The sequence below is a fragment of the Pagrus major genome, chromosome 15 (genome assembly GCF_040436345.1).
Source record: "Pagrus major chromosome 15, Pma_NU_1.0".
NCBI lineage: Eukaryota > Metazoa > Chordata > Actinopteri > Spariformes > Sparidae > Pagrus > Pagrus major.
In genome coordinates this window covers 28,658,178-28,671,539 of record NC_133229.1, presented here as the reverse complement: position 1 = coordinate 28,671,539, position 13,362 = coordinate 28,658,178, and the positions used below count along the sequence as shown (strand labels likewise).

At 42.0% G+C, this 13,362-nt stretch overlaps 1 protein-coding gene across 1 annotated transcript in view; it reads right to left on the bottom strand.

Moving 5' to 3' along the window:
* Positions 1-13,362, bottom strand: part of atrnl1a (attractin-like 1a) — a 267,713-nt gene that overhangs the window by 112,424 nt on the left and 141,927 nt on the right. The window contains exon 27 of the mRNA XM_073481267.1: positions 10,938-11,016. Coding sequence (XP_073337368.1) covers positions 10,938-11,016 — 79 coding nt within the window. The remainder of the gene's footprint in view (positions 1-10,937; positions 11,017-13,362) is intronic.

Genomic DNA, 13,362 nt, shown 5'->3' with positions numbered 1-13,362 from the left:
CGGGCCTCCATGTCAATAACAGATCTTTGCCAGATGCCCGATCAGTTCTGCACAAAGTGAAAGACGTCTCTTCAGCTACTTCCATCATCAGCTCCAGGAAAAATTATTATATCTACATTTGTATCTAGACTTCTCTTTAAAAAATATTCTGAATGTAGTCTCATGAGTCCTGTGATCTGCTGCTTTCTACTGTTCCCTGTTTCCAGGTGTCAGAGAAGCAAACTCATTGACTGTCAAGTTTTTAGTAGATTTATTTGCGTTTAAAAAAAACCTGCCCCATGCACTGAGTTTGGTGTAAAAAAATGGTATTAGTCAAGGTTAGGGGCAGCAAGCAATTCGAGGGGGAAGCTGACCCTCTTAGCAAAATGACAATAATGTGTCCTAATGCCATCCCTCTCCATCCACCCAAGATCTCTACCCAGACCCGGACGTCTTCCTATCTGCACCTATAACTGATAAATTATTGAGAATTATTCCATTTTGACAGAGCGTCTCTATTACGACGCTTATCATTGTCGGCCCAGGAAACTCACAGACCAATCAGATGTGTTGAAAAGCACTCGGGTGATTCCTACTCAGCAAATCAGATCTGTGTGAGTATCATGATTCGAGTCAGACATACACATAGATGAAATGGACGGCAAAAACATCACTTATTCCCACAGACAGGTCAAACTTACTCTGACTCATAGCTGCGACAGTGGCGTGGTGATTATTGAAAGTTCGACCCAACATCCATCCTGATTGATTGGGGAAAAAAAGCTTCCAATTCACAAAATTATGTCAATTTTTCAAAGTCTTGAAGTTGGTGTTAAATACTGTCCTACACTACATGTGTGTGAGTAGGTGCAAAGTCGATAACTGCTCCAAACTATTAATTACGTAGACTTACTTTATTACAATATGTTCGGTTCAAGTGTCAAAATGTCATTCAGTCTCTACTCTCAGACATAAAATGCTAAAACACACACCGACAGTGATTCTAACATTAATCACCTGCGTGGACACGCAAGCACACACAAGGACAAAACAAACAGCCCGTGGAGTAAAAAGGTCCAGGAGTCAAGCCACTGGTTGAGTGTGGAGTTATTAATAAAAGCTAAGAGTACCCGTCCCCACCGCGAGTCAACACTGGCCCATCAGTCACAGTGACAACCGCGAGCAGATTTCTGGGATAGCAGCGGAAACGAAGAGGCAGAAAAAAAACAGAGAGATGGTGAGGGTAGTAAAACAGGAGGGGAGGGAGGGAGATCTATTATTACAGACGGCCGGCCTGCAGCGCTTTCCGGTAAAAATCCTAAACTGAACAGACAGACAAACACAACCGTATAAAACCTTCTCAACCACCATATGGCTCCGGGGAGATGTCCTTGCTGTGTCCCTCACAAAAACTCCCCCTCCCACCTCTCCTCTCGGTGTCTTTTCATTCCTGCCTCCCCCCTCCTGTTTCTCTCATTTCGGTGCTTTTGAAGTTTTGCTGGTGGCGGTGCGGCACGGATGAAATTCCTCTCTGAACGCCGCCACCTTCAAGCTAATCTGGATCTGTGATGGCGACGGCGGTCACCTGGGCCGCGCTGATAGCAGCGACGCGTCATTAACATTTAAACATGTCTCATGTTTTGGATTCTCGACGAGACGGTAAACACAACTTTAAAATTCAACTGAGGAGACGGAGGTTTTATGGATGTTTATCATTTTTTTGCCACACAAAATACTTTAACACACAGACTCCATGGGATTTTAGAGAGACTCTCTATGCAACACAGACGTGTATATACATTACAGGAAACTGGTTTGCATTCATGTTTACATTGCAGCTTTTTTTACTTTTCATGATTTCTTCTCATTGATCCTGATTATTCATCTCAGTTTTTTGATGTAAATTTATTTGATTATATTTTTTCTGCATCATCACAGATTTCGAACGACCTCTTTTATTACATTTTCTTATATTTTGAGCGCCTGGATTGTCGTCCTTGTTTGAAGCACTCAGACTTTTGAACTAATGCACTTTGCACAAAATGAGTCGCCTGGTAGCCGTTTGCCATCTTTATTTGAAATGAAAACAGTATCACCGGAAACTGAAATGAAAATGAATTTCAACTATTTATTCTGCTTCAACATGTTGGAAAAATGTTTTATCCTTTTTCCTCATCTGACATGGTGGAAGCATCTGATGTGCGGCATCGCTCAGCGAGGCCTTGTTCTGAGCTGAATGCGAAGGTCTATCCTGGACATGTTGCCAGAAATAATCAGAACAATAAAACAGACTAAATGTTTAATGTCTCTAACTATTTTGGAAAAAATACAGAAATTAAATAATTGTTCCTCAACTCTTCACTGTCCTTCACTGTCCTGCTGAATCCCCAGAACTCTCCCCTACACATTTTTAATCATGCACAAGCATCAGTACTCAAAAATCTGAATCCTCCATCCAAGTGTTGATGAAATCCGTTCAGTAGTTTTTGTGTAATCCTGCTGACAAACCAACCAACAAACAGACAAAAACAAAACCTCCTTGGTTCAGTTAATAAAAGCTGATCAAGAAACGACGTAAAGAGAAATATTTCTGTTGACGTGTTTTTGCTTCATTGGTCCGGACCTCTGATTTTATGTAAACCTCATCGTGGAGTAAACACTTTTAAGTACCCCTCAGGGTAAATACTTTTTTTTTGTAGTTATAAACTGTATGTTTGTACAGTGGCCAGCTTGTTAATGTGACAACACAAGTCTCTGTGGTCTGAGGTTAAAGCACAGGCAGCATGGTGGCTTGTTGCGGTGTGTGAGTCTCTGTGTGTGTGTGTGTGTGTGTTCCTGTCTCATCCCTTTGATTTGTTTGCACAGCGGCCCTCCACAGACACCCAGCCATGCTTGGCCACATTAAACCTCGTCTACTAATCTGCCACCACGATTAATGCCAGCTAAATAAGGGGACTCAGAGAGACACACACACACATACTGTACAGCACAGACAGAAAAAAAAAAAACAGACATACACAAGTGCTTCTGGCGTTCACTGGTCCGGGCATGCTAATCTCTGCAACTGCAGATTGGAGTGTGTGGTCGCCAAGGACCGAGCAATCAGAGCACAACATCACCTCTGCAGAGCTCACAGATCTAATAACAACAGTTTTTCTTCAAAGAAAAGGAAAAAGGAAAGAAAAGAAAGCTGCTTAAACTTTTGTTAGTTATTTGTTTTGTACTGTATGTCGACAAATTGCCTTCTTGCTGTCTTCATGAAAGGATTTTGGCTTAAAAACTCCATAATTCTGGCACAAGCTTTCATCAAAATTAACCTAAGTACCTTAACTCATCATCGAGCCGTTGAAATTAGACTGTAAGAGACCTCGGGAAACCATTTACAGCAGCATAATTAGCCCCACAAGCCAGCTTATTGGATGCAGCGCGGCGCTGACAAGTCCGAAACAACAAAACAGCCTTAAAACTTAAATTTTAATCAAGCTCTCTTCATTAAGCTGCACATTCTCACCCTCCTGTTATTCAGAGTGGAGCATCTCCAAGTGTAATTCCTTAATGAGTGTAGGGGAAAAAATGACACAATATGTTAATTGCCTCGTGCAAGAGGATCGCAAACATCTAATTTAAGAAAATTAATGTGAGAGGGGAAGCTGCTGTCATGACGGTGGAGACAGCGGAGGTCAGGAGGTGCTGTCAGCCAACAGCAAGCTTCATCTAATCAGTGTAATCTGCTCAGAGTGAAGCCCGTCTGAGTCTTCAGCAGGCTGAAAGTTGGCCGCGCTGCAAAATAGTGAAGAAAAAAAACAGTCTTTAGGACAACTTGTTGACGAGAAACGTGGCAACATCTGCCTCTGATGTGAATTTCAGACCAGACCCAGCAAGCAGATGAATGAACAAAGTGAGAGAAACAAAGTTTTATAGAGAGACAGATGGACGGGAAGTGTTCATCGTCAGTGAGGCAGAGAAGATCATGGAGCTGAGGACTTACGTAGAAAGTGTTGCTCATGGACTCAAATAATCATTTTTTAAATATTGTCATATTCAGTAATTCTGTTGTGTTTTCATATTTATTATTTGTTTTGTTGAACAAACAGACTTTATTGTACATTTATAAATGTGCTCAGTGGTTATTTATGTTCATATTAGGCCACAGGTTGTTTTCTGGACCATATTTATTGAGACATTTTAAGAGTTTGTCTTGTTAAACTGACTATATTTGAAATAACAGGACTTTTTTTTACTACTTTGTCTATGAACATTACTAATGTACATAAAAGCTTAATAACAAACACAGGGGAGAAAAACACATAAAACTTCAGCGTTCTCTCGCTATTTGTTTTCCCCTCGTTCCCCCTGATCCTCGGCCTTTTAGCGTGCATTCACAAAAAGGTTTTAGCGGTCAGTCGGTGGCTGCACAGTGCGCGGGCACTTCATGGTCACAAAAACAATGATACAGCTGCTGTCAGAGACACCAAACTCCCCGTGGAGCTGGACGGCTTGATCCTACACTCTCTAGGGACCAGCCCAGCATTTTAGGGTTTGGTCCTTGGATGGGAACTCTTGGAGAGGTTGGGTTTGCTCCCTGAAAAGAACGTCCTGTTCAGGATGTGAAAGTTTTGGACACGAGAACTCAAAACTATTTATCTGATATTTCCCCCCATGGTTCAGTTCTTAGTTTAACTTAATAGCAGCTGAAAATCTAATATTAGCTGTCCTGCAATTTAACGTGTGAGCTCGCTGCAGTGACGTTATCGTGTACACCATCACATCACATGTCATTACAGGTCAGACAATATTAACTTGTGTGGTCGCAGCTGGCTTGCAGCTTTTAACCAGAGAGGGTAACAAAACCCTTCTTATATATCGTGATCCATAATGTTAAAACATGCACAACAGCCAAGGCACAAACATTGAGGATATAATTAAGAAAATAAAGAAAAGCAGGCATTACAGTGACACATATAGGTGAGCTCTGTGATATCGAATGTGTACGGTGAAGGTCTACTTAACATTCATACAGATTTATGAAACAAGTCTCTGCTTTGCTGACGAGGCCAAAAGTTGTGTCTGAGTTTCTTAATTAGTTATTTCATCTGACAGATTTCAAGGTAGAAGAATGATGAAAAATGGATCTGAATAAAGTCAACAGGGGAGGAGAGGACCTCAATCTTGTCCTTCTGGCTGGCTGTCTTTCCAGCTTTTTCATTTGTCTTTTGACTTATTTATCCAGCCGAGAGGCAATATTAGCCTCAATATGCAACCCCCCCAACACACACACACTTACATCTACACACACACACATCCACACACAGAGTCTTCAGAGGGGCAACCCTATTAGGGGAAAACCAGATACATCTTGCGCAGGCTGTCTCTGCGCATCAGCATTAGAATTTCAAAGTAGCTTTTGATTGTTTGATCTCATATCCAAAAATGATTGTTGGTTATAAAAAAAAAAAAAAAGGAGTGTGAGGAGAAAGCAATTAACATAAAGCTGTGGTTCTATTAATACCCAGTTTTCTCTGTAGTCTTGTGGCTGGTTGTGATCCATAATTAACAGTGAAGAGATCCCATTTTCACCTTCTGCCGTGGTTCCCCCACTAGACCGGCTCTCTGGAGAGCAGCGAGGATCCGGAGCAGCGAGCAGATGATACACTTCACACTACACGCTGAAGAAAGAGCTACTTTATTTTCTAATATTACAACCCCACAGAACTGATATTGACACAATAATATTTTAAATCATGATGCATCAGCACAAACTTCTTTTTATTTTTAGTTAAAGGCAGCTGGAAGTGTTGAACAGCTGGATCGTATCTGTGAGCTGTGCTGCAGATCTGACAGCTCGGTCCAAAGGGGGCACGAGCTTTCTAACTGTGAGACAGACCACCTGCCAATGTGATGCTGCATCCATGTTTTTAACCTGAGTTTCAAAAGTATTTATTTTAACCTTTAAAGCAGCGGCTGTCAAATCTATCTGTGTTCATTACATGTGACAGGCCCAAACCTTTGTGATTAATGTGAACCTTTAGATTTGATTATTAGAGAAGGTATAACGCCAGTGTTTTTAAAATCTCAATATGAGCACAGTTCCTGGGATACCAGCCTGACTATATTAATTCTTGTTCAAGGGTTGAAAAAAACATAAAAACAACTGAGGCTAAGCTTTTCTCCTGCAGCTTCTGTACCAAAATAATCCCTCTTCACAACCACACCACGGTTTCAAACACAGACTAAAGAATGAAGTAAGAGTAGTTTACAGTCTTCATGGTTGTCCACATCAAGAGCAATTACTATGCCGATAACTACAGCGATGTGACCGTCCATACTGATGAACGTTAACTCTGATGACCTGTTACTGCTGCACGCTACACAGAAACAAACTGAAGAAATGTGTAAAACTTCTCCTGGGTTTTTTATTTTAAGGTGAGAGGAGTTAGGAGAATCCAACACTGAAGACAGTTTATTCAAACTTTAGTCTGAGTCTACATCAATTATCCTGATTATCAAATAAGGTCATCAGTAAAGACAAAATGAAGACAGTTTGTTTGTTGGAAATCTTTTTATAATAAAAGGAAAAACTGTAGTTATATTGGAGCAACAAATAAACCCTGTTTAAAGTTTCTCACACAGGCTGGTCAGTAAATAACTGCTTCTTTATATTACAACAACAATATCTGCCTGTATTGACCATCTCCCCTCCGAGCCACCTGACAACACCAGTTTATCTCCATAATAATCAGCCCAGCAGTTCATACATCAACACAAGGAGATGATAAAAAACACAGCATTCGGCTTCATTGATTAGCATTGTTAATTTCTCGCTCGGCGGTGCAGGGTAAGTGGGGCTGTGGCCTGCTGAAGAAGAGCCTGCAGAGCTCGGTGGGACCGCTGACGTAGTTACAAGGAAGCGATGAAGGTAGAAAGTGAAAAGGCTCTTCATCATCTTCATATGTGCGTTTTATGATCTGCCCCCTCGATGCTTGAGGTCTGATTATGTTTGGGAAATATTACCTTTTGTGGGTGAAAAGAAGCTGTTGATTCGACACATGCTCAGCAGTGAGTTTAGCTCACTCTCAGGTCAGCACAGTGCAAAGGCAGGTGTAGCTTAGGTTTCCATTAACAATGCCCCAGATAGCAGCAAATTGCCACTGTTGACCATCGACCAACCTGTGATTTTGTTCAATTACAGACGAAAAATGACCTTTGTCACAGACAGCTGTTGTCTCATTGAAAAGTCACCACTAAACAGGGTCAGAGTAGAGACTCTCGCAACTTCTCCTCAAAAAACCCTGCCTTTTTTGAAACTTCTTCCTCTGCTCTTAAACTATGGGCTACACTGCTTCACTGCCCACGACTACCCGAGATACTGCTCCTTTGGTCTGTATCCGTAAGCTTTCAGAAAACGTGCAGCAATACAGACCAAATAACGCAACGTACGGCAGAAGGCTGATGACAGAGTGTGTGCACACGTAAGACTTGCATTGTAAGCATTTGACAGTGGGCCGTCATAGTTAGAGTCGGCATAATCATTTCAGTTCAGGAAAGACTTGATGGTCTCTGCAATTAGGTGGAAAATGTATATGTTTATACATCATTATCAACAACCAGCCTAATGAGATGGAAAATATATATTAGATTATCACCAAAAAACGATATACTCCCTGTAAAGCAAATGTTTGCTGATGGAAACGCATTTAAAGAGATTTTTCAGAGACTTTCTCCATCTTCCTCTTCTCCAGTTCTTTCATTTTCACCATCCTGCTCCACAGCCTGAAGCTAAAACTGGTTCTTACTCTGATATCAGCCATGATGACACCAGACATGAAATCTGACATTTTAAAACATTTGTCTGCTTGTTGCCTGCAACAGGCCGCGTTCCTGTTTCAGTTAACGGGCTTCTCTGCTGGCACCCGGCTCATTAACATAGTTTGTATTGTGGCTCGGTGGCTCGCAGCAGTCGGATTCACTGGTGACATTTTTTAGGGAAGCTCAAAAGGACAAACCCAGAAAGAGTTTCCTGGAATGTAACAACTGACTGCTGAAGAAAATGAACTAAATAAATTTTTTTGAAATGTCATGGTCTCCCTCTGAGTTTGGCTGAGTACCATTACTCAGTGAAATCTATTAAATGTTTTCTCTTCTTTCTTTATTCAGACACTGCTCGAGCAGCCTCAAAGTGAAAGATCACACTTTGAGGGCGTCCCATTCGCTTCCTTTGTGCCCTTCATGATGAATTAATCATGTGGTGGAAAAAAGTAACTGATTTCAATTCAAATAGGACATTAACTGTAGAAAATGATGGAAAGAAAGTAAAGTTAATCGTAAGAGTTCCTACAGTGATGATTTCTCCCTCGAAGGCAGAGTTTCCATTTATTAGATCCTCTGTTATCTTAAGGGAGAGATGGTAAAAAAAAATAGAAAACAGCCCTCAGGACAAAAACAGGGAGAGACTGAGAGAGAGAAAGACAGAACGACATAGCAGGAAGTCTGGGTAAATAAACCAACTGTGCAGTAAATGCAGCATTGCGGTTCTGCTGTGATATGAGGCTGGCTCTCATAAATAATGTAGCTGAGTGTCGGCCCGGCCTGGCAGCAGCAGCCCTGCGCTGCTCCTCACCACCGGGGGAAAACAAGGCAAAACAAACACCCAGCGAGTCAGGTCACAGGTGGATAAACACACATCACGGGGCAGGTATCAGTCTCTACACCATCAACATTCAACCCCATAACATGAACAAATACAGGTGACAAATACTGTTCAGGATGCAAACAGAGGAATCGGTTTATTTCACATGTACACGACCTTTATATCAGGCGTATTATGTCAGTTGTTATTGTTTTTGTTCAAACATGTATTGAATCAACCTTCAGCCATTTGGGGACAGCACGACAACCAGCAATCACTCTGGGGAGCCCTGCAGGAAAAGGTTGGGAGCAACTGCTCTATATCTCACCTGTACGCCACCACCAGGCCCAACGACTGCAACAAGATGCTGCAGATTTCCCCATGTGAGACTAATAAAGGGTTATCTTATCTTAAAAGCATGTTGTAGGTATTCTTATTGGTATTTTAGAGTTTGTAACTACCTGGAAAACAATAGAAAATGTTGATGACTCATCCTGCACGCTGCCTCAGCTCTGGTCAGATAGCTTTACTGGTTGCTAAAGTAACTGCTTGCTCTTGCTAACCAGCAGCCGACATTAAACATCACCGGACCGAGCTTTTGAGGAAGGCCAGTTGCAGTACCCAGGTGTGTAATGGAGTTTCCTAATAGACAGATACCGGTAGCTTTGTTGCTAAAGTCACCACTAAATAACTGCTGCCGTAAAGTTAGTTAGCTTGACCGTGCATTTGCTGACTCAGTGCAAAGTCCCTCCCGAGCTAATAAAACTCCACCAGCCATTTCATACTTTACTTCGTATCTTTAAAGCAACTAACTCAAGTTGATGTTTTCATCCCTTTTTTTGTGTGTTTTTGTTCTTCGATCAATGCTTTTATTTTTCTCTCTTTGCTGATCCTGCCCGAGTATCAGCTATTACAACAAAAAATAGCATCAAAAACTCAAGATACATCTCCTCCTGCTTCATTTATACTGGACAGATCTCTTCCTGTCTCTGTGCTGTAAATCTGCCTGTCTGATTTTGCAGCAAATCAGACCCAGTTAGGGATCGTGTCCACATAGCATTTTCTTCTTTTTTAGCAGAAAAGAAGCGCTGAGATGAAGCGCTTGAGCGATGAGAGAAAAAACGTCTTGTCTCGATGACAACAATATCTTTGCAACCGCCGCTGAATGATCAACACTGCCCCTTTGCAGTGTTGCTGTTTGTTTTTTATTTGACATCGGGACATCAGAGCAAGGATGAGTGCATGACATAATCCACAGGAGACAAAAAGTACAGTGAATATTATCTCCTAGGCCAGAAAAAGAGTGACAGTGACGTCACCAGCGCCTTTCTGAAAAGGAGAGAGATTTTCAACTCAAAGCACTCGGAAAAACTGCGCCTTTTCTCTGCGTGGCCGCCGCTGATGGTCTTGTTTCTTATGCAGGTAAGTCAGGGCATCAGTATTAAATGGAGATTGTCTCATAAACCGGTTAAAACTCCTTGCACGTGTAAATACTGAAACTTAATTTGCACATGAAAGCAGCAGGGCTTTCTGCATAATGTCAGCAGCAGTGGCGGGAGGGGGGACCACAAACCAACAAGTGTATTTAAGCACAATAGTTCCCTCTGGAACGTGTGCGGATTACACCAATAAAAACAGACTATTATCATCGCTGCTCATAAGCAACACTGATTCCTCCCTGATGACTCAAAAAACAAAACACTGAGAAAAATTCTTAAAAAACATTTAACAAGTGAGACAGAGACCATGGGTTATTACTGAAGAGAGAGATAAGACCCAAAACAAGTCAAGCTGGTGAACTGATAACGGGTATAAACTGTGTGTGTGTGTGTGTGTGTGTGTGTGTGTGTGTGTGTGTGTGTGTGTGTGTGTATGGGACGGGTCAGGAGTAAATATGAAATGAGGCGGCATCTGTTGGGGCTTTAAGTGATATATCACTCCATTCCACTTCGTTTAGCATCACTTCGTCTGAGTTAATTGGTTCATGAGGAGCACTAATTAAGGGGGATGGCCTTGTTTATCGTCACAGCGACGCTCGTTAAGCTGAGGGATCTTCTCTTTTTTCTTTCAGGACTGGTGACATTAACCCACCCTTCACAGCTGTGGGTGGGGGGGGGATGCGTCAGTGTATATTTACATTCGTCCTCGATGTGGCAAGCTGCATCAAACAGCTTATGTGCAGCAGAGGGAAGCAGCCTGACAACATGTACTGTAAACAAACGTCTGCATATAGCGTATATGCATATTGTGACACACTGATGTTTTTAAAAAAAAATGCATGTCACACGCACACACACAACCAGACACACAAGATGATGACGATGTGTCCTACCTCTCTGCGTCGTGAGGCCCAGCAGGTCTGTTTGATTTTCCAAACCACGGCGGCGACCAGCAACAGAGACAGGAAACAGCTGGAGAGAGGACAGAGACATGGGATCAGTCTGTCAATCAATCAGAAATCAATGATTCCTGCGTAGAGCAAAGAAAATACGCAAAAAGGTAGTCACAGACTGACATCGTCCTGACCGAATGATGCACCGGTTCTCCAGTCAGTTCCTCTGTTTCTATTGTGGAGTGGGAGACATATTTCTGATTTCATTACAGTCCTTTAATTTTGTGACTCTGCTGATGATGAGTCCTGCTTATAACTGACACCTAAATGGTGACTAAATATGTATCTGACACACTGAAATAACAGCTGTGCCTCACTCGATGGTAAATGGAAAGCATTTACACTGCACATTTCTACATTAACGGACAAAAGGGCTTTACAATTGTGCCTCTCTTTCACACATCCACACTCACATTTACACACTGACATCTGCGATGCTGCCAGGCTAGGCGCTGGCCTGCCAAGGTTTAACTTGGAGTGATCTGTTAGAAAAGGTATCTCACTTTTTTGGAGTACTGAAACACAAAGTCTACCCGTCAGAGTAGAGTGAGGCTTCTTCCCTCACAAACCATCTTTGGCTACGTACAGACACCAGCTACAGAGAGCACTTTAACCCCACAGCAGACAGGTTTCACATTGACACTGAATATCTCATGACATTAACTTTAGTGACAACAGCTTCGGCATATGACCACAGTTAGTTTCTCTCTTTGTTAAGAGAAAGAGATATCATATTCACAACACTCGAGGGGAGGGACGTCCTCCCCTTTGTCAGCAAAAAGGACCAAAATGTGTCCCCCTATGTCGACCTGCCATCCTTCTCCACCAGCGTAAGTTAAAGTGTTGAGATTCAAGTCACAGTAACACACAGACGACAGGAGAGAGGAGGGATAACTGTCTGAGAAAGTGGAAAGCAAAAACAGAGCTTTTATAATCGAGGATGGACTCTGACGTGTTCATCCTTCCCACAGGCAGCTCAAAATTAGTATGACTCATGAATGACACTGGCGATTATTAAAAGTGGTAATGGGATGCGCCACTACAAAACAAAGAACAGAGCGTCAAGCAAATATAGACCTGCCCACTCAAATCTGAGCTGAGGGCACAGGAAATTAAAGAGTTTCCACTGCAGGGGCACTTTATCATGACAACAGTTATAACGACCTTCTGACGTATTGACAAGTCACCTTCTTACTATACATGCATGCATGTACTGTATATTGTTGGGACTGGAGCGGTCATAAAAACACTAGCAAGCTGGGGTCAACAAGTTCTAGTAAATAAAGGATCAGAGTATGTTTGGTTTTGTTTTAGTCGGACCGATCCATCAAAATATGCTGAGACCGGCCCAGATATGATCCGTGGGATTGGCTCGGTCTCCTCTAATGATCACTCTTCTAATGCCAATGTTCAAACTGCTGTTGGATGAAGTGTAGATTCCTTACCAAAAACCATTTGTGGTCATTTTTTCGGATCACTTTTGGAAGTTTTTCCGAGCTCATCTGTGAGCTTCAAAACCTCAGTCTGCAGGAAACAGACCATTGTGAAGGGGTCGTAAAGTTGTGTCTGTATCATTTCTGTGTACTCAGAAGCAAAGCATGGATAGCTGACAATCATCTTAAACTGATCATGTGATAATATTTTTCCTTCTGTACCTTCAGTCTCAGTGGACACAGTACAGCGAGTAAGAGTTTAAATCTGACCAGGTGCCAAATGCCAACAAATCACCTGTGTGGCCTCATGGGACTTACTGAACTCTGGATACAATAAATACATGTAAATGCCTGAGAGAGATGATTAAATACGTTCAGCAGCTGCAACTGTACGATCATCACATGCATGTGATAAATCTCACTGGCTGGAAACGATTTCAAACATTTCTGCTCTTCAACCTGATCTCTGGACTTTTTCTGTTTTCTTGTAAAATACTTGACATTAAGTGGACAGGAAAATAAGCATGTGGTTGAGCCGCTCTCTTCTCGGAGGCGTATTTAATCTTTTCAGGGGGCACAAGTCAAAAGAGCAGGAGTTAATAACATATTGTGGATGTAGCCAACATTCAATAACGAGGCATTACAACTATCAGAGGAAGCTGCTGGTGACAAGAAATAAACGGAATGAAAAAATAATTACCAGAAAAACCCACTAGAAACATGCTTTCATGCTTATTGTGTCTTTGTAGTTGTCCTAGTATGTCGCTGTCCAATAATTGGGCAATTTCTCCACATTACAGATCTCTACTCAGAATCCAGCATCTGCACAAACATCACTTTGTAGTTGTCTTTAAACACCTTCAAGTGTTAAAAGGAAAAAGAGGGGGGAAAAAGGAAAATCGCACAAACACAATACAACCATAGAGCGATAT